At 33.5% G+C, this 26,460-nt stretch overlaps 1 protein-coding gene across 7 annotated transcripts in view; it reads right to left on the bottom strand.

The window, feature by feature from the left end:
* The window catches only part of BLTP1 (bridge-like lipid transfer protein family member 1), a 204,629-nt gene that overhangs the window by 43,110 nt on the left and 135,059 nt on the right, over positions 1-26,460 (bottom strand). For all 7 annotated transcript variants that reach the window (XM_059923532.1, XM_059923536.1, XM_059923535.1 and 4 more), the window contains 9 exons: positions 25,148-25,354; positions 23,444-23,682; positions 18,760-19,004; positions 16,528-16,633; positions 10,568-10,665; positions 9,635-9,820; positions 8,461-8,629; positions 6,654-6,865; positions 5,356-5,554 (listed from right to left, as the gene is read on the bottom strand). In XM_059923532.1, the coding sequence (XP_059779515.1) occupies positions 5,356-5,554; positions 6,654-6,865; positions 8,461-8,629; positions 9,635-9,820; positions 10,568-10,665; positions 16,528-16,633; positions 18,760-19,004; positions 23,444-23,682; positions 25,148-25,354 (1,661 nt within the window). The remainder of the gene's footprint in view (positions 1-5,355; positions 5,555-6,653; positions 6,866-8,460; positions 8,630-9,634; positions 9,821-10,567; positions 10,666-16,527; positions 16,634-18,759; positions 19,005-23,443; positions 23,683-25,147; positions 25,355-26,460) is intronic.

Below are 26,460 nucleotides of genomic sequence, written 5' to 3'. Positions count from 1 at the left end.
TATCTCACAATATTTTATTCTTATCGATTTTAAGAACTAAACTGCATACACCTGAAACTAATATACTGTAAATCAACCATACCTCAATAAAGAAAGATTTGACTCCAGTTTTATCTTTACATTCTGCATGTGATTTCCTTATCTGAGTGACAATACCTGGCCAACTCTGAAACTCTAGTTTCCAGATGCTGTGACAATTTGTATCATCATGAGTGAATGGCACTTTGAGAATGCAAATAATTTTAAAATGATTTTTTGATAACTAAGAACTGCCACATTAGGTCACAGACATGATTCATCAACCTTGTCTTTTACTTTGACAAGGATCATTTTACGAGGGAAAAAAAAAAAAAAGATTGCCTGCCATGATGTCAATCTCATAACGTCAGCCTCCTAAGGTCATGGACCTATCCCCAGAACATATCTAACTTTAACTTTGAAACAGTTACTACTTCTTAGCTTTAATCAGATAATTTCAGCTTTTTTGAGAGGTTAATTAAATCAACAAAAGACATACCATCCTTGAAACAACTTTTAAACAAAGTAGAGCCTAAAGATAGAATTAAGACCCTTTCTCAGTAATCCTTAATGGAAACCAAATTTCAATCTAAACCTGACAGTATATATACCGTAAATAAAATGTCCTTTTGCAATTCATTCCATACTCTAAACTGGTATTCAAATGTTACTCAAATGTGAGTTGTAGAAATACTACAATTTAGGGACTTCCCTGGTGGTCCAGTGGTTAAGACTCCACGCTCCCAATGCAGGGGACCTGGGTTCGATCCCCGGTTAGGGAACTAGATCCCGCATGCCACAACTAAGGATCCTGCATGCTGCAACTAAGACCCGGCACAGCCAAATAAATTAATTAATTAAAAAAAAAAAAAAAAAGAAATGCTACAATTTATTTTGGGAGAAAGGGTCTATAAATGACAATTTCTATTATGTATTTTTTAAGATGGTGCCAATAACTTTAAAATCTAAATTATATTTTTGAACCATATGGTACTTGTGCCTCACATACAAATTATAAAAAAGAATTAGATCTTGTTTGGGGGTAAAAGATTGCCTAATTCACCTTTAATGTCATAGTTATAAATCAGAGCAAAAAAAACCTAGACTACCCTTTCAAATCTTAAGACTGCTAGAATGAAAAGAAAAGCCTCTGAAATTGGAGTAATATAACTAAGGCCAAGTGAAAGTAAGAAACAGTAAATTTAAAAAGGGTAGAAAACATCGGGGACTTCCAGTCCCAAGAAGTGCTAGAGAATTTCTGAATATTAAGCTAAAAAAAAAGATTATATAAATTCATAGAATACGGAGGCATGATGAATTAATAAGGAACATTAAAATTCTTAGGAGTAGATCTGAATCCTGAAAGTGAGAAGTAGGAAACCAACTGGGCTCTTTCCCATTGTACCTGTCATCTCTGAGTTGGACCAACCAGAATCCAGGATGGCAGTATTCCTGCTGTGACAACCAAATGCTGCTACCCAGGTGTTAGCAGAAAGCTTGGAATTTTTCAAACTTCTAATGGTTTAGTTTTTCTAAATACATGTTAAAGAAAAGCATCTAATCTTCACTATTTAAGTGGTCGATGGAACCCTTCCTATAGATTGTCCTTTCTAATTTTTATTGCACTTCCCCCCAAAATATTATCACCTAGAGAGGAAATTACACCGGGCTTTTTTTTTTTTTTGGCCACGCCGCTTGGCTTGAAGAATCTTAGTTCCCCAACCAGGGATCAAACCTGGGCCCCGCCAGTGAAAGCGCCAAGTCCTAACCACTGGACCACCAGGGAATTACCGACACAGGGCCATCTTTTTTCTAAGGCATGATTTTTTTAACATCTTTATTGGAGTATAATTGCTTTACAATGGTGTGTTAGTTTCTGCTTTATAAAAAGTGAATCAGCTATACGTATACATATATCCCCATATCTCCTTCCTCTTGCTTCTCCCTCCCACCCTCCCTATCCCACCCCTCTAGGTGGTCACAAAGCACCGAGCTGATCTCCCTGTGCTATGCGGCTGCTCCCCACTAGCTATCTATTTTACATTTGGTAGTGTATATATGTCCATGCCACTCTCTCACTTCTTCCCAGCTTCCCCTTCCCCGTGTCCTCAAGTCCATTCTCTAAGTCTGTATCTTTATTCCTGTCCTGCCCCTAGGTTCTTCAGAACATTTTTTTTTTTTAGATTCTATATATGTGTTAGCATACGGTATTTGTTTTTCTCTTTCTGACTTACTTAACTCTGTATGACAGACTCTAGGTCCATCCACCTCACTACAAATACCTCAATTTCATTTCTTTTTATGGCTAATATTCCACTGTATATATATGCCACATCTTCTTTATCCATTCATCTGTCAGTGGACACTTAGGTTGCTTCCATGTCCTGTCTATTGTAAATAGAGCTGCAATGAACATTGTGGTACATGACTCTTTTGGAATTATGGTTTTCTCAGGGTACATGCCCAGTAGTGGGATTGCTGGGTCGTATGGTAGTTCTATTTTTAGTTTTTTAAGGAACCTCCATACTGTTCTCCATAGTGGCTGTATGAATTTACATTCCCACCAACAGTGCAAGAGGGTTCCCTTTTCTCCACACCACCCTCTCCAGCATTTATTGTTTGTAGATTTTTTGATGCTGGCCATTCTGACTGGTGTGAGGCGATACCTCATTGTAGTTTTGATTTGCATTTCTCAAATGATTAGTGATGTTGAGCATCCTTTCATGTGTTTGTTGGCAATCTGTATATCTTCTTCGGAGAAATGTCTATTTAGGTCTTCTGCCCATTTTTGGATTGGGTTGTTTGTTTTTTTGATATTGAGCTGCATGAGCTGCTTGTAAATTTTGGAGATTAATCCTTTGTCAGTTGATTCGTTTGCAAATATTATCTCCCATTCTAAGGGTTGTCTTTTTGTCTTGTTTATGCTTTCCTTTGCTGTGCAAAAGCTTTTAAGTTTCATTAGGTCCCATTTGTTTATTTTCATTTTTATTTCCATTTCTCTAGGAGGTGGGTCAAAAAGGATCTTGCTGTGATTTATGTCATAGAGTGTTCTGCCTGTGTTTTCCTCTAAGAGTTTTTATAGTGTCTGGCCTTACATTTAGGTCTTTAATCCATTTTGAGTTTATTTTTGTGTATGGTGTTAGGGAGTGTCCTAACTTCATTCTTTTACATGTAGCTGTCCAGTTTTCTCAGCACCACTTACTGAAGAGGCTGTCTTTTCTCCACTGTATATTCTTGCCTCCTTTATCAAAAATAAGGTGACCATATGTGCATGGGTTTATCTCTGGGCTTTCTATCCTGTTCCATTGAGCTATATTTCTGTTTCTGTAGGGCATGATTTTTAAATGATCTGTGAAAAAATACTAAGGCATAATCCTACTTTTCCTTATTTCTCTGCCCTAAACTCAACTCTTTTTTAAAAAAAATTGTCAGTTATATCCAAGTATACTTACTACTAATAAAAACTACAAAATAGTAAACTAATTGGTGAATCTGTAATTTGGAATTCTTTTATGTCAGCAAAACAACTACTCTACTCATCTCATTTGCCACTCTCCCAAAACACCAAACAATAAGCATGTTACAAAAACAAGTCATTTGATACCCTCCAAAACCCCAAATAAATTATGATTATCACAATTATCAGCATGTTAGTGTTCTACTTTGCTGGTATAATAGCCACTAAGGTGCTGAGTTATTGTTTATATTTTTTAATATGTGTTTTAGACTTTGAGTCAGAGGCATATTTCTTACGCATTTTCCCTTTGTTTAAACTGTTAAGGAAATGGTATCCTTCCTTGCTTCCAAATATATTCAATCCAGTATGACTATAATGATGGCAAAATGTCATCTTAATAAAAATCAATAGGTTTAAATTTATTTTAAGGAAAAAAACACACAAACAAAAGACAGTTATGGTTGGGCTTCCCTGGTGGTGCAGTGGTTGAGAATCTGCCTGCCAATGCAGGGGACACGGGTTCGAGCCCTGGTCTGGGAAGATCCCACATGCTGTGGAGCAACTGGGCCCGTGAGCCACAATTGCTGAGCCTGCGCGTCTGGAGCCTGTGCTCCGCAACAAGAGAGGCCGCGATAGTGAGAGGCCCGCGCACCGCGATGAAGAGTGGCCCCCGCTTGCCGCAACTAGAGAAAGCCGTCGCACAGAAACGAAGACCCAACACAGCCATAAATAAATAAATAAAATAAATTAAAAAAAAAACAGTTATGGTGACTTTTTAAAACATATATAACAACCATGTAAAATGATTACTTGTAAAAATTTCTGATGAAGGCTAATTTTGGTCTTTTGGGTATTAGGCATGAGTATTTTGATATCAAGTCTTCTTCATAACCTGAAGTATTTCAAAGAAATCCTAGTATTTTACCTATGAATTATCTAAATGCAAAGCATGCAAAACCAAAAAATTTCACCTAAAATTTTAGCCAATATTAAATGCTAAAACTTCAATTTTTGATATAAAAACCCTGGAAAGTTCTCCCAATACTCAAAGAAAACCGAGAACTGGAAAGAAGATTTTCTTCCAGTGAAGAGAGGAAAAAATTGCTAAATAATGGCATACCACCTTCTGAAAAGTAATTAATTTTGTTTTACAGATTAGCTGAGGAATTTTAGTCCACAACCTTTAATTCCGCAAATATAATTTTTCTTCATTATTAAGATTAATGATAAAACATTGTAAAGCAACTATACTCCAATAAAAATTAATTAAAAATAGATTAATGATGCTTTATCAACTCTGCTGTAATATTTAAAATATTAAAATAAAAATAAATCCCTGTACCTTCAAAATAGCATATAAAGACAGCTTTAGTTATTCACAACCAGAGGAATAACTAAAGCTGTGTTTAATGGAGCATAATAGAATCAGAGGAATTCACACAAATTATACTCTGTATACTACATATGTGGACATGTGGACTTATTTATGGCTGGAGTCCCTGCTTCCGGTTATCCTGTATTATGTTATAGGATGAACTGGATCTTACACATTTATCACTTTGTTTCAAGATCCCCACAGAACAAAGACACTTTACCTGGTCATTCACGAATCAATTACAGGAAAAATCAGGGAGTGAGCAAACCTTCAAATGTTATACCATCAAAAAGAATACCTAGTTGGTTTACTTACCCAAACAACTGAAAGCTGCAGTTTTTCACAAATATGTTCTGATATCTTTAATTAGAAATAGCCTTTATTTCACAAAGTCCAATAACATTCCTATATATGAACATCCTTTAGTTTTACTTATGAAGACACTGGGGTTATTTTTTAATTTTTAAAAATTCAAAACCTCATACAGAAAATAAAAGACACTCACAGGCATTCATCACTAGGTCCCCACGAATTTCTGGTTTCCAGTCATCCCATGATGTCTCAAAGCCATCAGCAAAACGGATACAAAAGTTTTTGAAATGCCCTTTACTAACTAGAGATTCTGAAGAACAAGCAGTGATGAGAGTACTTTCAATGGTCAGTACTAAAGCAGAACCAGTGTCAAGGTCTCCAGTGTGATTAGACTGCAAAATATATTAAAGAAATGAGACAAAAGGTGACAACTTTTAAAATTTGGAAACCTCACAGGATTCATAAGATCAAACATCTAGAAAGGGTCAACCCTAGAGAGCTTCATTAAAAAGCAGTTTAGAAAGATGCCTACTTTTAAAATTAAATTGCTCATGCGAAATGCATTGCCATGTGCATTTTTTTAAACTAAGCTTGCAAAAGGCTAATTATCTGTTCTTTCTATCTCAAGCCTTTTAGTTTGTGTGGAACATTTTCATTTTGACAACCATCCCTGGTGTGTACGGCCTTCCTAAGCTCTGTCCATCATGTCATTAAAATATTATCATTTTTCAACTCCTGAAGCACAAACATACCACGTTGCCAATCCTCAACTCAGAGTTTTTCTTAACACTGTTTTGCCAAACAAAATACTTAAAGATAAATTCATTCAACAACTGGTTACAGGTTAAGGTAAATTATAACAGTAAAATGTAGACCTCTGTATTTGTTATAATTGTAACTTCTTAGCCTAACAGGGGGTTCATAGCCTTTTCCCTCACACACATGTGCATGCAAATATGTATTCCTGAGAACTGGTCCTAAATCCCAAAGAGTAAATTTTTGCTTTATCCAGTACACATAACTTGGAAGTTTTGTTACCATTAAATATTATAGTTTAAAAGAATTTTGAAATTCCCTACCCTGTTTTAGATAAAGTTATTAAACATTATTATATAGCATCCTTAAATATCCTTTGTTTCTATTTTATTATCAAGTGTATGCCAAAGATGTCTTGGCCAAATACAAAACAAATAAAAAATTTTGAAAACTAAGCTGCTTATTTTCCAAGGTTAAAATTAAGATTTATTAGATGGGTGTCAATCTCATTACTATTATGAGGCATATCAGAATGCTTCAGAGAAAAGTCTCATGAAATTGATATTTAATACACTGTGGATGAATAACGGTTGAAGGAGTTCAATCTTACTTGCTATCTACTAAACTCGTTATAAACTGTTATCCTGAAAAGCTTACTGTTATACTCTATACACATAAAAATGGTTTCTAGAAATGTCTGGCTCTTAATCTTGCACTGTGATTCGATTTTTATACCTGTGCAGTATTTGTGATAGGCAGGCAAATTCCCAGATCATTCACAGTCAGCTGGAGGAAGAGAGTCCCAAACGCCTGGGCTGACGTTTGCTGGATACCAGGCAACATATCTACCACTTCCTTTGTAGCCATATGAATATCTTTATGTAAAGCCATTCGTTGTTCATTCCAATTGTCATAGGCAGCCTTATAATTCAGCCAAAACAGCACAGCTTTTGATAATTAAGACAGGGCAGAAGGAAAATTAAAATAAAAACTGTAAAGCTATATGGCAAGTAAACCTCTAGAGCTGCAAAATCCTGTTGATTAATAAAAATTATTCCCAGAAAATTGTAGCATTAGAATTTGAAAGGATCTAAGAGGATACAGTCAACTTGAGAAATGAAAAAAGCAGAAAGCAGGCGACTGCAAAGTGGCAAAAGAAGAAAATCCAGGTCCATTCATTCATTCAATGAATTAGTTGTGAAATGCCTACTATATATGCTAGGCATTGGCATGGAATAACAAACAAAAACAGACATGGTCCCTGACCTTATACAGCTTTCTGTTACAACAGTTAAAAATTCTTGAAGGAGAGGTACGTAATACTGGGAGTATACATTAATAAAGTGTGATTTAGAGAGAGAAGTCGAAGACATTTGAGTTTGTAACAAGAATGAAACTTAAGGTAAACCATCATTTAATGCAGTATATACAAGGAGGAGTCTAAAGAGAGATAAAGATGAAGGGGCCACAGAAGTAGAAGGAAAAGCAGGTGTTATGTCATGGACACAAAGAGTAGAAAGTACTTTAAGAAGTTGTTGAAAGTTGATCAAAAGTTGGTAAGATGAGAAATGAAAAAAAAAAAAAAATGTGCACCAGATTTAGCAAAATAAAATGGTAAGGGCAGTTTTCTAACAAACTGATCTTATCACCAGCCAATGCCCACCACCGATTTAAATCTTTTATGGCTTCATAAATGGTTCTTCATTACTTCTAAAATACAATTCCTATTTGCCCAAGACACATTAATTAGATCCTATCTATCGTTCAGCCTTATTTCCCATTATTTTCTTTTAAAAAAGTGGCTGCTATATTTTCTTAGACCTCTGTGCTCATATATATTCATTCATGTTCTTTCTCACTTGGCAAATATTTATTTAGTTCTTAACTACATGCCTGGGACTGTTCTAGGCCTTCAGATACAGAGGTAAATAGGACAAGCTTTCATTTCCTGTCTCCTTGGTGAACTAACTCCAAGCTGAATCTGAAAATTTAGTTTCTCCTCTGAGAAGCACAGAGAAAGTGAGAGACACCCTCAGATATAAGGGGGAAAAAAAGAAGTGTGTGTGTGTGTGTGTGTGTGTGTGTATATATATGTATGTATGTGTGTATATATATATATATCTCCACTCTGTAGTCTACTTTGTTCTCTTTTCCCACTGAACTGAGAGCTCCTTGAGGGCAGAGATCCTGTTTTCCATATTTGTATTCCACTTCTAGACAGTAAACAATAAATGTTTATAGAATAAATGAATAAAGACAGTGCTAAGACAATTGGGTGCAATAGTTATCCAAACCAAAAAATTTAAAATTCTGAATCAGACATTCCTATAGATCCATGTAAAAAGCAAATAACTTTAAAAAGTAAAGTAACTTCAAAAACTGATGGTAATAAGCAAGAAACTTTTTTTGGATGCTCACATTTCAAATTTCAGAGACATTTAGCTGTCAAGCATTTAAACTGGTAAACTACAGATGATTTTTTCTAGCATTACCAAAACATTTCTAAATCTAACAAGACAGTATTGATAAGACTTCATCTTACCTCTATCAAAGGCCACAGGCTGTGCATAAACAATTGGTCTATTCAGGGTAATAAGCACAGCTTCCCTATCTGAAGAACCACTGATTTCTTCTCGCAGGGCATTTCTTAACCCAATTCTAGTTTTAAAATAGGCAACCTGATGAAAATCAGAACCAGCTTCCTCATAAACCTAAAATAAAATTAAAAGCTCAATAAAATCAAATAATGGAAAATATTTTAATTTAAAAAATTAGAAGTTTTAACACCATTAATGGTATTTTTCACTAAAAGAACTACAGTACATTTTTCTTTATTTCATTTGTCAATGATAAATTCCTGATACTCTGTACCATAAACACTTGAAATTAATATACAATATGAATCAGTATATAAGAAATAAATAGGAAGTCATACATAAAATTCATACAAAAGCTAGGATTAGGGCCATATCCTCAATGGCAATGTATTAAATGTTTCAAGATAATTAGATCCTCTCTCCTCTCAAACTGTGTTTCTATTTGAAAAAATTACTGTTTTTCTAGAGATGACATGAAATTTTTGTTCATTTATTCCCCCACATAATCTTTAATACAGCCACTCAGATTTGAAATGTGACTGGTATTCTTTTAATCTTCAAACTAAAGAAGGAAAAAGGTTAAATCTACATAATAATTTTTAGCAAAAAAAATAGTAAAATTCCCTGATGAGCTGTGAAAGTTAATTTTTATAGAACAGAATCTGATTTACTGTCGTATATATATCAACATATATATATACACATTTTTCTTAACTTTACATGTTTAATATTATAGCATGCAAAATTTGCCATTATCAAACAGGACAGCTAAGAAACTTAGTAACATTTTAAAGACTGACCAATGTTAGTACAAAGTGTTGAAATAAAAAATAATGTTTAACAAAATCAAGAGAAATTATAAACGAATATTTATGAAGATACTAGATTCAAGTTTCATGTGATCGCATTTGCACTGAACAATATACCGCCAATATACTCAATGAAATACCAAGGTAAAATTATAAGGGCCTTCTTAAATGATTTTTTATTAGAATTTACAATCAAATTTTAGGAACTTAAACTCAATACTTTTTAAAGTATAGTAATACTTAAAGTAGTTTAAATTGATGTGCAAAGTTTAAAAGCCACAGTTTTAATATCAACATATTCAGCACTCACCTGATGTTTAACAATTTGTCCTAATGCCAGATTTAAATCCACTTGGCATTTACCAAACAGTTTCAGATAGCTGCTACTTCCTGGTGAAGCTTTGGTTTGAAGTCGGTTCGAAAGTTCCAGTTCAATCAATCCAGTTTCAAATCTCACAGCTCTCATTGAGGGAGTTGTGGCCGTTACTTGAATACCCTAGCAGATTATATGTTTGGAGGAAAAAAAGAATCTTAAATGAACAATGTACACCCACACAAATGAAATCTTTCAATATATGATAAATAAAACAGCCATGTTTGAAACACATATAGGATGCCTGATGAACTGATAAAATTGGCAACATCCTTTAATTTCTCATGTCAGTAGGAACTTTTTTAGCTATTAAATTTTATTTCAGTATTCTGTATTTAAAATATAGACTGTTCATGTGTTAAATACATTAATTACAAGTAAATAACTATTTGGTAAGAAAGATTTTTATTTTTAAGAACACTAATATCGTAAATATTGGAAATAACATTTCTATTAAGGTATTATTTTAATGGACAACTGTACAAAATATTTCTTACAGAGTAATTTATAACAGCAATAATTAGAAAAAAGTCAAAAGGTTCATCTGAAGGAAGTAGTTAAATTGTTACAACTGTATAATATATAGCACAGCTGTTCAAAAAGATAAAGTGGATCTAAATGTTCTGACATGAAAAGGTATTCAAGGTTTTTAAAAATGCAGAAATATATACATATATAAAAATACAAATAGGAAAACGTCCTAAAGGATATTCAATTGTTAAAGCTTCTTCTCTGCGTGGACAGGGTTTTACTTCAGTTTTATTTTCTATTTGGCATACTCATATATCATATGGATTTTCTAGAAGCATACATTAATTAAGTAGAAAAATACTTCTTAAAGAATCATTATTATATTATTATTTATGTTACCTTAAACTGCAAGTTCAGGGAATAGAGTAGAATTTTAGGCTTATCTCCATCCGCTGTTCCATCATGTTCGTTCCAAAGAGGAATAGGTTGCTCCCCACCTGAAAGAGGTTAAATAATTGAAGGTTTGAGGCAATTTCTTTAAAAGGAAAATAATAACTACTTTGTGTGCTTAAAAACACACACACACAACATTTTCTTTTTCCTGATCATTAACTCAATCTTTAACAGGGAACTTTAGCCATGTCACATTTCACTGAGGCAGATGTTGTAAGATAGGGACAGTACTGCATATGTAGATATTTATTAAGAACATTTTATAAGGACTGGAACTAAGATCCCACAAGCCACGTGGTGCGGCCAGGAAAAAAAAAAAAAGGACATTTTCTAAGGACTAAATTAAGACATTATACCTATAATTACACCAAACATGATTATACACCTGAGAAAATATATTTGAGTGAAAAACAGTACAATGAAATAATTTCTTCAGTCAAAAATGTGACCTTTGTCATTTATATTTGTGTGTCATAAACAAAAAAGAATGGAAGAAAAAATAAAGGTGGAGAAATAAAAAATAAGATAATAATTAAGAGTGTGACAATAAAGGTTTGGCCTATACATGAAAACAAAATGGGGGCAGAGGACCCTGGGGATAAAGTTCCTATTAACAGACCATTTGTTGCCCAGGCATTATGGCATTCAGGAAATAATGTTCTAATATTTTAAAATCCAACTTCTATCTCCACTTCTCTTTCCCTTATTGTAAAAACTTTTCGTTATGCTTAACTTTCAAATATTCTGTCTTAAAATGATTCATCTTTTTCTATGTATATTGAATTTAGCATCATCCCAGGGAGCAAATGTAAGTGGGATGGGAAGTTTTTTCCTAGTAGGTAATCAATTAATGTAATTCATCACATCAACAGGCTAAAGAAGAAAAAGCACATTATCATATTACGGGATGCAGAAAAAGCATTTGACAAAATCCAACACCCATTGATAGTAAAGATTCTCAGTAAACTAGGAGCAGAGGAGAACTTCCTCAACTCGATAGAGAATATCTACAAAAATCCTACAGCTAGTATGATCCTTAATGGTGAAAAGCTCTTAGTTTCCTTACTAAGATAAGGTACAAACCAAGGATGTCTGCTCTTACCACTCCTTTTCAACATCATACAAGAAGTCCTAGCTAATGCAATAAGACAAGAAAAGGAAAAAAAAGATATACAGATTGGGAAGGAAGAAATAAAACTGTCTCTGTTCACAAATGACCTGATCATCTATGTAGAAGTTCCTGGAACCAATAAGTGATTATAGCAAGATTGCAGGATACAAGGTTAATAATATACAAAGGTCAGTCACTTTCCTATATACCAGCAATAAACAGTGGAATGTGAAATTAAAAACACAATACCATTTACATTAGCATCACAAAAAATAAGATACTTAAGTATAAATTAACAATATATATACAAGATCTACATGAGAAAACCTACAAAACTCTGATAATGTCAGTTCTTCCCAATTTGCTCTCTAGATTCAATGCAACCCCAGTCAAAATCCTACCAAGTTATTTTGTGGATATTGACAAACTCATTCCAAGGTGTACGTGAAGAGACAAAATACCCAGAATAGCCAATAAAATATTGAAGAAGACCAAAACTAGAAGACTTAAACTACCTGACTTCAAGACTACAAGCTAATCAAGACAGTGTGGCACTGGTGAAATAACAGACAAAAAGATCAATGGAACAGAAGGGAGAGCCCAAAAATAGATCCACATAAATATAGACAACTAATCTTTGACAAATGAGCAAAGGCAATACAATTGAGCAAAGGCAATACAATGGAGCAAAGATACAGTCTTTTCAACATATGTTGCTAGAATACCTGGACATCCACATACAAAAAACATCTAGATATAGACCTTAAACCTGTCACAAAAATTAACTCATAATGGATCACAGGCCTAAAGGTAAAACACAAAACTACAAAAATCATATAACAAAGGAGAAAACCTTAATGACCTTCTGTATGACAATGACTTTTTGGATACAACACCAAAGGCATGATCCATGAAAGAAAGAATTGATAAATTAGACTTTAAAAAAATTTTTTTATTTTAATTTTAATTTTTTTTTTGTCGCACCACACAGAATGAGGGATCTTAGTCCCCCAACCAGGGATCAAACTCGCACCCCTTGCAGTGGAAGCACGGAGTCTTAACCACTGGACCACCAGGGAAGTCCCAAAATAGACTTTATTAAAATTAAAAACTTCTGCTCTGAGAAGACAGTGTCAAGAGAATAACAAGACAAGCCACAACTGGGAGAAAATATTTCCAAAAGATACATTTGTAAAGGACTATTATCCGAAATATGCAAAGAGCTCTTAAACTCAACAATAAGAAAATAACCTGATTAAAAATGGGCCAAAGATTTTAATAAACACCTCACCAAAGAAGATATACAGATGGCAAATAAGCACATGAAAAGGTGCTTCACATCATGTCATCAGGGAAATGCAAATTAAAACCACAGTAAGATACCACTGCACACCCATCAGAATATCCAAAATCTAGAACAGTGACAAAGAACACAAAATGCTGGGGGGATGTGGAGCAAAAGGAACTTTCATTCATTTCTGGTGGGAATGCAAAATGGTACAGTCACTTTGGAAGACAGTTTTGCAGTTTCCTATAAAACTAAACATACTTTTATATGATCCATATGATCCAGCAATCTTGCACCTTGGCAGTTACCAAAAGGAGATGAAAACTTATGTCCACACAGAAACCTGCATATGGATGTTTATAGCACCTTAATTCACAATGGCCAAAACCTGGAAGCAACCAAGGGAGGAATAAATAGGCAAAGAACAGAGGATTTTTAGGGCAGTGGAACTACTCTGTAGGATATTATAATGATGGATACACGTCATTATACATTTGTTCAAACCCACAGAATGTACAATGCCAAGAGTGAATCCTAATGTAAACTATGGGCTTTTGGTGATAATGCTGTGTCAGTGTAGGTTTGTCAGTTGTAACAAACGTACCACTCTAATGGGGGACTTTGAAAATGGGGGAGGCTATGCATGACTGAAGGCAGAGGGTATCTGGGAAATCTCTGTACCTTCCCCTCAGTTTTGCCGTGAACCTAAAACTGCTCTAAAAAATAAAGTCGAGGGCTTCCCTGGTGGCGCAGTGGTTGAGAATCTGCCTGCCAATGCAGGGGACACGGGTTCGAGCCCTGGTCTGGGAAGATCCCACATGCCGTGGAGCAACTGGGCCCGTGAGCCACAACTACTGAGCCTGCACGTCTGGAGCCTGTGCTCCGCAACAAGAGAGGCCGCGATAGTGAGAGGCCCGCGCACCACGATGAAGAGTGGCCCCCGCTCGCCGCAACTAGAGAAAGCCCTCACACAGAAACGAAGACCCAGCACAGCCAAAAATAAATAAATAAATAAATAAATAAATAAATTTATTAAAAAATAAAAATAAATAAATAAAAATACAGTCGATTTTTAAAAAAGGCTATTTGTTTTGTTCATCTATCACTATCCTGAATGTCTTTTATATAGTTTCAGAAAAAAATTTTTTTTAATTTAAAAGACAAGCTCTGCCTCTTACAAAATGTATTACATAATACTTTTAGTTTATAGAAATATCAGAGACACTATTAGTCACATTAACTCCACAGTTTTTACCTTGTTATGAATTAAATATAGATCTGGTCCAACTGTAAGAAGGTAACCTCACTATATATATATTTCTCATTACATATAAATGGCTGTACATACTCAAAAATAGACCTCTTCTCTTTACTAAGTCAGTGCTTATCTACACCTTTCTGAAACCCAGGCAATCCATGGGCAATAAGATTATAAGAATTGATTCTTCAAAAAAGAACTTTCCTAACAAACTTGATGACGATTGTGAACATGAGTATTCCTATGCAATAGAAAATGTCCTAAAGCGAAATGTAACATGAAGGAAAAGCATGAGGAAAAAGTTTTAAGAAACAAGGAAAATAATCATGAAGATTATGGGAGAGTAGGGAAGCAATATAGAGATTAGAATACTAAGAAATGTGGCTACAGGGATTCTAAGTATTCCCTCTCAATAATCTGTTACATGCTCTGGTGCTGAAAAAGATAAGGGAACATCTGTGCTCCATGAGGCCCTGGGCCAGCTGGATGATATGTGATTTACATTTCAGCTATTTTCCTAGGGTTCATGCTGTCTCTACAGTCAGGAAGGAATGGTTCAGGGAGCAGATCCAGCCACTAAATGACTTCGGCATCATTATCTGATTTCTCTATTCTTCACAGTGATTAGCAAGTCTTCATGGTTAGAACATTAATTTCCAGTCTTCTTTTCCAGTTCATTATTCATAGACCTAGGGATACACTTTACTTATAACTCCTAACTGAATGTAGTAATTCAAAGGTTAAGAAAAGTCTTTCTTTTTCATCAAAACCACTTTGACAGCTTACAGTACCAGACTAATACGAGGAACTCTATAATCCTAGCTTTTTACCGTAAGAGATACAAGATTAGTTAATGGAAAAGTCTGTTTGTTTTTTAGTTATACATATTCAGCAATAGCAGTCTTGAAAATACTCTTTAAAACTCATAAAAATTTACCAACTTGAAATATTCTTTACTTTCACATTATAGACAATGTTCTAATGTGATATCAACCAGGTAAATCGGCCACATTAAAACTTCTGTATGGTCTCCAAGTAGAGACACCTTCAGTGGCAGAAGGGGCTTCTGCTATGTATTCATCCCTCCCTTAATGGTTTGTATTCAACCATTTTTAGAAAAATTCCAAGACTACCAATTGATCTGATTTTTATATTAACTTGTAAAATTCTATAGCTCTGCTAGGCTTCTTCAATGTGATTATTAAGTAGCTTCCTGACCTCAGATACAACCAGAACCAACCCATGAGAACGAGGAAAATCTCTTGCTCACACAGCTGCTACATAATTTAATTTCCTAATCCATGTTCTGTCCTCCTTCAGGGCCTTATCAAATACTGGTCCATAAGCTCTGCCTGAATCTTCTCTACTTCTCCTTTCTTGCCAAATGAGACTTCACTTGTGAGGTTTTGAATATGACTTCCTCTGTGAAGCCTTTTCTGATTCCTTAGACTACGTTAGTTTCTCCTTTGACACAGACATAGCACCTTCTTCTTGTCATTCAGAGAACTCATCACAATTATAATACACTGTCTAGATACTTAATTTGTAAAATGAATGAATTTATCCATCAACATGGAGGAATCTCCTCTTGATGCCAATTTAGAGATGAGGCTTAACTATTATTTTAACATGATTATATTCATACTGAAATATTCAGCCTCAAGAACTGTTATACAGTCAACTTGTTTTCCACCCTAATGCCTCTTAATACTTTACCTTGTGAATTAAAAATCAATTAATTGTTTAAATCAGACATATGTTTCCAGTTAAAATATAAAATAGTGATTAAGAAGCTCACTTATAATCTGATCTTGAGGAATAGCAAAAATATAATAAGGGTTGCTATAGACAATTTACCATGTGGCCAACATACAGTCACCATCTGATACAGATTAAAATTGAAATCTTAATACTGATCTAAATTTTGTTCCCAAACGATTTAAGATTAGTTTAGTTAACAGACACACACTAAGTTGTTTTTTTTTTTTTTTTTGGAAGGGAAGCATAAGGGACCTTTGTTTAATTTATAAATTGTAAATACATATATCACATATGACAAAAGTAATAAGCAAAAGAATCTGTAGGTGAGAAAGCCATAAAAGGAATGCAGAATTTTTAGGGAGTTACTCAACAATTTCATCTAAATGATAGGATCGATACTCATACCACTGCTACATGGACCATCATATAACCAATGAGAATAAAAACCTGCTGTATGTTCTGCACTATAAGGTATCAAATCATCTTACCAGAAACTTTTTGTATTACTTCATTAACTTCCTTCATGAACACTTTCTGTACAAATACCAAGTGGTTTAGAAGATCAGTTGTAAGATTATGTTCAAAGGAACCAACCTGCCAAACAAAATCAGAATATTAGATTAACATACTGACTATATTAGTTTAAAATACATCTCACATAAATCATCCCAAACTCTGAGGAAAAACAATTATCTACATGCTATTTGAAATTAAAATACTGAAGAAGGGTTAAAGATACTCAGATTCCCCAATACTCTACTGGCCTGACATTGTTATGAGCCATTCCCCCCATATTTTAAAATAACAGTAGCCAATAAGGTATGAGAAATCTTTTGAAAATGAATGAAAATTATACTCTATGTAACTTGCTAATTGCAAAATTGAAATTTTATGTAGAGTAATATTTATTTTTAATTACCACTGTTGTAGAGTTAGAAAGATGGACCAGTATAAGTGAAAGTAAATGCATTTACTCATTCAAATATTTATTGACCATCTGCATTAGGTGCTAAAGATACAGCTGTGAATAAAAATAACAAAATTATGGCTCTCATGAAGCTACATTTGAGCAAATTAGCAAATCAGATATACTAAAGTCAGCTTTACTATAATACATGTCCCATGATTAGTATAAAGCCCAAAATTTCTGGCAAGAATTAGTTAATAAACAGATTAACTAGAAAGCCGGCCCTAACTGGAGTTGAGTTTCGTAGTAATGATGAATTGAAACATCCTTATGAGTAAGGCAAATGCCTCAACATTTGTCACTTTGATAGTGTCCATATTTTGATCAAAAGTTAACAGCAAAAGAGATGTAGCAGTCTTTTCTTAGGTGAGAAGTCACATAAAGTCTAAGTTTCACTGAGCACTTTTATTTTATATATAGTAGTATCAAATGGGCAAAGATGATTTTCACATGTGTCTATTTTAGGCCATAGTTAAATGGGCAACTCTCAGAGAGATGCAACTTTAGATTCTTTCGAATATTTGTAATTAACTGCATTCTTAGTAAATCTGGGATGGTGTTCTGCCCCAATTACAAACTTTATAGCTTTATAATAGCTAATATTAGTAAGGAACTATGCAATATACTGCATTTGATTTGTTTTATTTTCTGTCAAATGAAGCATTAATAATAGTATTGCTAAACTACAGTCTGGGACACTTATTTTTCAGTGTAGAAAGCACAAATGAAATATGCTTTATAATCCACCTTTTAGTAAATAAATATTTGACTTCTAGCATCTTGTACACGAGAAGTTCTAGGACAAGCAGAGTCTAAAGAAGGTAAACCAGACTTAAATATATCCTACTTAGCTGTAATATTTCTAGAAAGACGCCAAAGAGCATTCGTATAGATCCTTCAGATTCTAGAGAATAAAATTTATAAAACAAATAGTTGGCGAATTGATTTTTGATAAGGTTGCAACTGTTTCTGACAAACTGACAAAGCAAGCCGAGGGACGAGCACACTGTGTGACTCCTACATCTCTCATTTGATAGTTGGGAGACTTAGGGAAAGTTATTTAATCTCTCTACATTTGATTTTCTACTATAACAAATTAGGATGATAACAAGTGGCCTACTTACCACAAATCAAATGAAAACATATCCAAATGCTTTTTAAACTTGTGATAATTGTACAGATATAAAGGGAGAAAATAATGATGGAATCATGTATGCTGGCTTTCAAATTCCCTTAGTAAAGAAACTAGTCTGTGAATCTGCTTGTAATTATTTTATCTCTGTATGACCTTTATATTGTTAATAAGTATGTATACCTGGATGAATCATGTAACCTCTCTAATGGCTCAGTTTCTTTACTTGTAAAATGAGAATAAAATATCTACCTCAAAGGATTGATTTAAGGATTGTACAAGTCAATGAATATGAAGCACCTGACAAATGTTAGATACCCTTAGCGTTTTTATAGTCAAATGAATCATGAAAATATTGTAGAGATGCATGTGAAACCCAATATAATAAATATGAATTCAAAGATGATTAAAACAAGAAAAAAAAGCATGTTTAAATAAAACTATAAGGAGAGAGACACAAACACATACACATGTGTACGTACACACACACACCAAATACAGTACAAAATTCTGTAGGAATAAATGATTTGATGATTTTTTGGATCACTACATACTTTGGTACACCTAAAGTTTGAAGGCTGCTAAATTACAAAGAGTAAGAAAATTAAAAAGTGAACTTACTTCTGCCACACAACGTAGATAATTTCCCTGTAAATAGTACCCTTGTTTAGAAGGCAGTTCATCTATACTCCACACCTGGTCTGAATAACTATCATGCTCTTCCATTATATATTTCCCTGACATAGTAACAGGAGGAAGGTTAAGACTGGCAGAAGGAGGAATGGTTGACATATCGGTGGCAGAAACCTTTGAAGTAAAACGCAATCTGTGATTTGGCAGCTCAAACGTAAACCTGGTCTGTGCACCTGTAAGAAATAAGGAATGTTACTGTTTGTTGTTCAGGTGCTCATTCACTCATTCATTCCTTCCTTTGTTCAATAAATAGTGTCTATAAAAAAAAGTATGCATTTTCCAAACCTATGTTGAAAGATATGAGAAGGATATTTTAAATTTGCTTATAAAATATTTCCCATCTTTAAATATATGTATGGTTACTATAAAGCATCAGCCAGTATTATTAAGCCAGCAAATATCATTTATTAAGCCTACTAGGTGCCCAGCATTGTGTTAGGTGCTAGAGAAACACCTGTAAATGTTCTCTTTATTTCACATAAGGTAGAAAAGAAATTGCCTTTATTATGGAAGAGTTAAAACAAGAGAAATTAAAGTGCAAAACAAAACAAAACAACAGCAATCCACACAGTGTTTTATTCAGAGAGAATAGTTAGCAGTTGATAACTTGCCACTTGATCCTGACTCAGTATGGAAGGAAACAGTGAAATTGTCAAATCAACTAAATTATACTCAATGAAAACATTCGTCAAGTATAAAATTTTACAAACACACGTATCTTTGACCTTAACAATAATAATGGGACCATATTCCAAATAAGAATATGGTATGAGTTTTAGTTTACTATTGGTTCTAAACACTTAAATCAACAATTTGGCATGTAGTTGTTCAAACAATTATAAATACACAACCTGTACTATTTACTCAGGCCATATTTCTCCAACTATTTATTGAGGGCATTAAGGCATAGCAGAAACCTTGTTAAAATCAAGATCTATTATTGCCTATTACATATACTGTCTAATGTATATGTGCATGTTCCTTTCCAACCAATCAAATCTACTGATACTGTTCTGTACATAAGCAATTCTCTCCACTCAAACATTAAACAGCCTATTTTGCCTACATTTAAAATTTATTATATATTCCTAGTATTCTCCATTGTGCCAGAAATAATTCTCTTTCTTCCACATACTAATTAAAGGTCACCTCCTATATGTCACATTCACTATATTCACTCACTATACAGTAACGTTTATACTTGGAATGAGTTATCCATAAACAGAAACACGCTCTCTCACCAACTGGTGCAACTGTGAAAGGCCAGATAGGTCACAACTGCTCTGATCTCCACTTACTCACCACTCCAGAGTCATTGACTATGGCTTGCAGGCTGCAAGGGGTGCGGGCTGACCTCCACAGTAGCTACCACTACTATTACCACCACCAACATCACCAAATAAAAACACAGACTGAAATAATACTAGGCCTCAGGTCATCCCTTATCACTAGTATAGCCTTTTTTTTTTCTACTGTTTTTGTCCCTTTCCTTTATTGCAAGAAGAATTATGGGTTGTTATCTGACTAGATATTTGACAATATGTTTTCTTTGCTCCTAAATATTCATATCTTCCTAGTTCTAAACTGACTATTCGGCTTTTGATTTGCTGCTTCTGTTGACTCTTCTATTTCATGGATGCCCTGAATAAACAGACAAGAAGAGCCATTTAGCCCAATACCTGAAGGCCCAACACTTCTGACTCTGCCAAATATGGAAATTCACTTTAAAGTGCTTCTGTTTCTGATAAGAAAAGATGTTCAGAAAAATCCCTCTCAATAAAGAAAGCCTAAAATGCTAGAGGGCAGAAATAAATACATACACATACATACAAAAATACATACATGTATGTATGTATTCACATATATGTATATGTGTTTTTAAAAAATTATTAATGTAATTTATCATGTTAATAGAATAAAGGAGAAAAAATATTTTAATTTCAACAGATGCAGAAAAAAGTATCCAATAATAAGTATTCGCCAATCATTCATAGAAACTCTTAGCACACTAGGAATAAAAGTAACTTATCTTGACTTGATAAAAATAACTCAGCAAAAACCTACAGCAAACATCATATTCACTGGTGAAATATTAATTCCCTTAAAAAATGTGAGTAAAACAAGGATGCCAACAGTACCCCTTTTACTGAACTTGGTAGTAGAGACACAGTAAGATAAGAAAAATAAAAAGGCATAAAGACTGGATAGGAAAAAAACAAAAGTATTATTTGCACATGGTATGAATATCTACTTAGGAAACTCCACAGAATCTTATTAGCAATAATAAAATAGTTTAATATGGTTGCTGAGTATAAGATTAACATAAAAGGATCAAGCGCATTTGTACATACCACCACTAGTTTAAAATGCTATTTATAAAATATACCATTTGTAATAACAACAATAACATAAGGTGCCTAGGTATCCAAGTAAATAAACATATCTTGCAACAGATACACAAAAACCTTAAGTTGAAAAATTTTAAACTTTATAGAAAAACATTGAAGAAGACCTAAAGAAACAGAGAGATAGACATATGCAGGAATAAGAAGGTTAAATACTATGTCAGTTCTCAATATCAATCAATATTTTTAATTCTTCCCCAAGTAAATCTATAGATTCAACTCAATTTCTATAAAAATCCAAACAGGCTTTTTCAGGGAACTTGGCAAACTGATTCTAAAATATATCTGAAGGAGCAAATAAACAAAAATAACCAGGACAACTTCTAAAAAAAGGAAAAGTCAAGTATCAGTATGACACTGGTGCAAACAGGCCACTGAGGCACAACAGAGATCTCTGAAATAGACCCCCATATACATAAACACTTAACAGATGATAAAGTTGTGTTATCTATCACTGAAAAAAAACAGATTAGTCAATAAATGATGCTGAGATAATTGGTTATGCATACTACTCCATACCAAACTGAAGAAAAAAACAGTCAATTCCTTACAGATTAGGAACTTAAATGTGAAAAGCAAAACTTCAAAATGTTTAACAGCAAATATGAGAGAATCTTCTCATGATCCTGGGAACAGAAGGATATAAAAATTTATATTTTTATGTCTTCTTCAAGACATAAAATACACAATAAAACAAGAAAATATTAATTCAATTACATTAAAATTAAGAGTATATGTTGATCAAAAGACCAAAAAGTGAAATAAGCCTCTGACTGGGTGACAATATATGTTGAACATATAACATCAAAGGTTTAATATACAAAACATACAAAGAATTTCTGTGAACCAAGAAAAATACAAATGACTCAATGGTCAAATGGGCAGAAAACAAACAAGAACCATCACGAGGTGCTTCATATAAGAAAACATATAAGGACCCCTTAATCATATTTAAAAATTCAGCTCCATTAATAACTACAGAAACATAAATTAAACCTACAATGAGATACCGTTCCACATTTACCAGACAAGCAATAATTTTAAAGTCGATAATACCAAGTGTTGGCAAGGATGCAGAACAGTGGGAACTCCAGTCTAATACTGATGGGAGGGTAAAAACTGGTGGACACAAGCACTAAGGAAAACAGTTTTATATTTCCTAGTAAAGTTGAAGATGCATTTACCCTATAATCTAGCTGTATCACTCCTAAGTAAATATCCTTGAGAAACTCTTGCACATATGTACCAGAAGATGTGTATGAGAACAAATGTAATAGCAAAAAAACAGAATGAGGCAAAGGTCCATCAATAGCAGAATAGATAAATAAATTGTGATATAATCACTTAACGGACTCCTATATTTCACTGAAAAATGAATGAACCAAAGATACATGGATGAATATAAATAAATCAAAGAAAATGTGCAACAAAAAAGTTCCAAGTAAAAATATACATTAGTGGGACTCCATATGAATAAAGTTTAAAACAGGCTACAACAAAATTGGTCATTTATGAGTATATGTCTATGTAATAAAACTATAAAGAAAAGCAAAGGAATGGATAACACAAAATTCATGATAGTGATTATTAACCAAGCACTCATGGGGACTATTATCTGGTAGTAATAATATTCATTGAAGGAGCCTTCAAAGTACTGGTAATGTTTTAATTCTTAAGATGTGTAATCGGTGGGTGAGTTTACAGTTCTATAAACTGTGTGAATGTAACTGACATACTTTTGTATACATGATACATTTCAGAATAAAAATACAACAGCAAAGTGCTTTTGGAGAGGATATATAAGGATCACAAAATCTTTTAAAAATAGCTATTTTGAAGAAGTCAAATAACCTCTGATTTAAGCTAAATGTACTCAACGTGAAAATAAACCAAGTTATGCAGGCTATAAGAACCTAACAATGTAGAAATGTATTCAACTTAAGTTTAAGTTGGAAATGGTTTCTAAAGAGTGGATAACTCTAAAGAGTTCAAATGAAAGCAGGGTCCATGCTGGTCATTCAAGGAAGTGTATTGCTGTTTTTACTTGACTGAATGAAGAACATCATTAATGAAATTTAAAAGTGTTTTGATTAAAATTATTTAAATTTTCATAAAAAATCTATAAAACTAAATTTGTTTCACCAAAATATTACTAATTTCTTAAACCAGTCATAAATTTTAAGAATGAATTCAAACTTCAATGTTACCTGTCATTCCATGACTTCTCATTCTTCCCATCTTGTATTCTGCTTTCAGAGATGGTAAAAGTGCTGCTCCAATGGCTATACCATCTAACATGGTGCTGAATTTAAGGACAATAGGCTTCTTTTCTAAACCTTCTGGTAGCTGAGGAAATTCATTTGTTTCAATAGGAGTCTGATTAACACTTGTTGGGGTTTTTTCAGAAGGTAGGGGGGTTGCAATATCTTCTTTTACAGGCTGTGGGCTATAAAGCAAAAAAAAAAAAAGTTTAAAAAAGACAATTAGAACAGCTACTAATAAAATTTAAATTGTATAAAAATAAAAATTGTATAAAATTGGTATTCTCAATGTAAAAGAGCAATAATAAACTATGAACAGATGTTTTCTTTCTAATACCAGATCATATTAAGACTTCCTCAGAACAGCCATTGAAAAATGATCTAGAAAAGTAAACAAGACGAAGTAATAACAATATAAACTGAATGTTACACTGCCAAGGCCAATCACATCATTAATGTGAAACTGGAGGTTTGTCTGATTCCAAATTCCATGACTTAACCATTGTGCACTCTACGGTTGATTGTTAATACTATTACTATTACTAGCACTATTAAAAATAATAACACCAACACCAACAACAGCAATAATTATTTTAGTGCTTACTATGTGCCAGGTACTATTCTTATTGCTTTGTATATTTTATATAATTTATTTATCTCACAAAACCCTTTGATTAGGTACTGTTATCTCCATTTTACAAATGAAGTATAGCGAGAAAGTGGTGAAATCAGTTTTGAACTCCGTCAATCTGAATCTAGAGTCTTTGTTTTTAACTACTCCACTCCACTGCCGATACATTCTAATAAGGAAAAACTCCTTAGGGTATTTTATAACTAAGGCTCATGTACACATTCTGGATTCCATATTCCACTGACAGGAGAAACATGTTTAAATTATTACTACTTAGTCAACCAGACATGAATTAATATTACATCAGAATTAAAGATCTAGATAGGACAACTGGAAAAATCACTGCTTTAAGACACTGTCAAAATACACACTAGTGTTTTTCTACCTTACAGGTTAGGAAAAAGGAAACATAACAAGACAATTTTTCACCTTTCACTTATATTTTTATTAGTTATTCATTAGCTATAACTTTGGAGACCAGGAAGAAAGCTTGGCAATGCAGACCCAGGAAATAAAGGTTACTGTGCAAAGGTCCCATTTACTGCCTTTTAAAATATTTAAATGGTATATTCAAATCCTGCCTTGAACCATGTACAATAAGCTCACATAGAGGTCAGCACAAAACCACGCATGGGACATAAATGGCCACTGCAACTTTATAAATCTATGCACTCACAAATTTCAGTGAGTTCAAAGTAAAGAAATACTGCTACAATCCTAGAATTTGTCAGTTTGCCTTTTATTAGTATCACTTTATAATGTCCACTAATCTCTAGGATCTCTTAAGCTTTACTGATGCAATATGAAAGACTGACAATTGCATTTGTGACATAGTACTTTAATAATATCCAGAATATGATTCTCCCACAATCATGTTTAGCTACTTTCCACCCGCCCCACTATCCATAATAGTCACTACTTAGATGTAACCTTCATGTCTTCCTCCAAACTATTGTTAACACAGCAAAGAATGACATGAAATACTATATAGAATCACAGATCTTGAATAAATAACTTACACTGTAGAAGGTTGTCTGATGAGATCTGAGATCTGCTTAGATAGTTGGTGAGAACTTCGAACCATCATGCTGTGTAAGGTGGCAGGGTGCTGGGGAATGTTGATGCTGATAGCTCCTACTTTGAACACTGCGGCATTGTTAGTCTTCAACCCCCTCTGGGCACTGTAGAGGGCTTGGGACTTGGCAATACTACATTTCACTACAGTTCTATTAAAAGAGAAGGAGGATCATTAAAATATGGCCAAGTAAAGAGAAATTTTGAAAAAGTATTTTGAGAGCAAGACAAATGTTTTTAAATCATTCAATGAAGTAAATTACAAGATTTTTCATGCATTTAAATCACACTAAAGAAATAATGTTTTCTAAAAATATGGACACACATTTTATACTGTTTGTAGTGAATATTATTCTGTTTAATAAAGAGTTTACAGAAGAATGTATGTATGTGCTTACGTGAAAAGAGAATACACTGACATATTACACATACACAACACACAAAATCCCATTTTGATTTTTTTCCCCATTCAGAACTCCGTTTTTCTTCAACTTATTTTAGGCATCTGTACGACCACTAAGAAAATATACACAGTGAAAATTAAAAGAAAAAAAAAAACACTTCTTTTACTTCTTAAAATCTAATCAGCCAAAGAAATTAATCTAACAATCATCTAATATGTTAAAAGAAATTAATGAGAAGGAAGAAATTTAACTTGCATTTTCCATTTTTTATTTTCAGTGAGTAGCAAAGAAATGATAGAAGTCCAATTCATAATGAGTAACTACTACTTAATTAAAAATTGGTAAGCTTTGCTGGTACAGATATAAAATAGAAATACTGTCTTTCTTGATATCTTGTTCTTTCTTTCCAGTGCCTAGAACAGTGCTTTGAACATGGTAGACACTCACTGAATTTTGTGAAATGAATGAGCAGAAAGAAGTACAGCAGAAGAATGACTCAACACAACTGTGGAATTCCACAGATATCATGTGATAAATCATGTATGTAAAAGCCGTGATGAAGCAGTCTTGACACACACAGTGGAAAGGTTCATGTCAATGAACTGCACCACTAAAGGCCCAGTAGTAAAAGGAAAGCTTTTAACATATATGTTATCTTTCAAATGAGCAAAGAATGCTTGACAACAGATTTAGCAAAACACACAAAATGCAAATTTCATATTAACTACATGTCAGTTCACACACATTTATCTCTACTTAGGCTACAGAGGATTCACCGAGAATTTATTTACAGTCTCAAGGACCTAAGGAATCATCCATTTATTACATTTAACTTCTATTAGAATAAACCTTGA

The sequence above is a fragment of the Balaenoptera ricei genome, chromosome 5, assembly GCF_028023285.1.
Source record: "Balaenoptera ricei isolate mBalRic1 chromosome 5, mBalRic1.hap2, whole genome shotgun sequence".
Classification (NCBI taxonomy): Eukaryota; Metazoa; Chordata; class Mammalia; order Artiodactyla; family Balaenopteridae; genus Balaenoptera; species Balaenoptera ricei.
The sequence above is the reverse complement of the archived record's forward strand: the minus strand, read 5'-3'. Positions and strand labels throughout refer to the sequence as shown.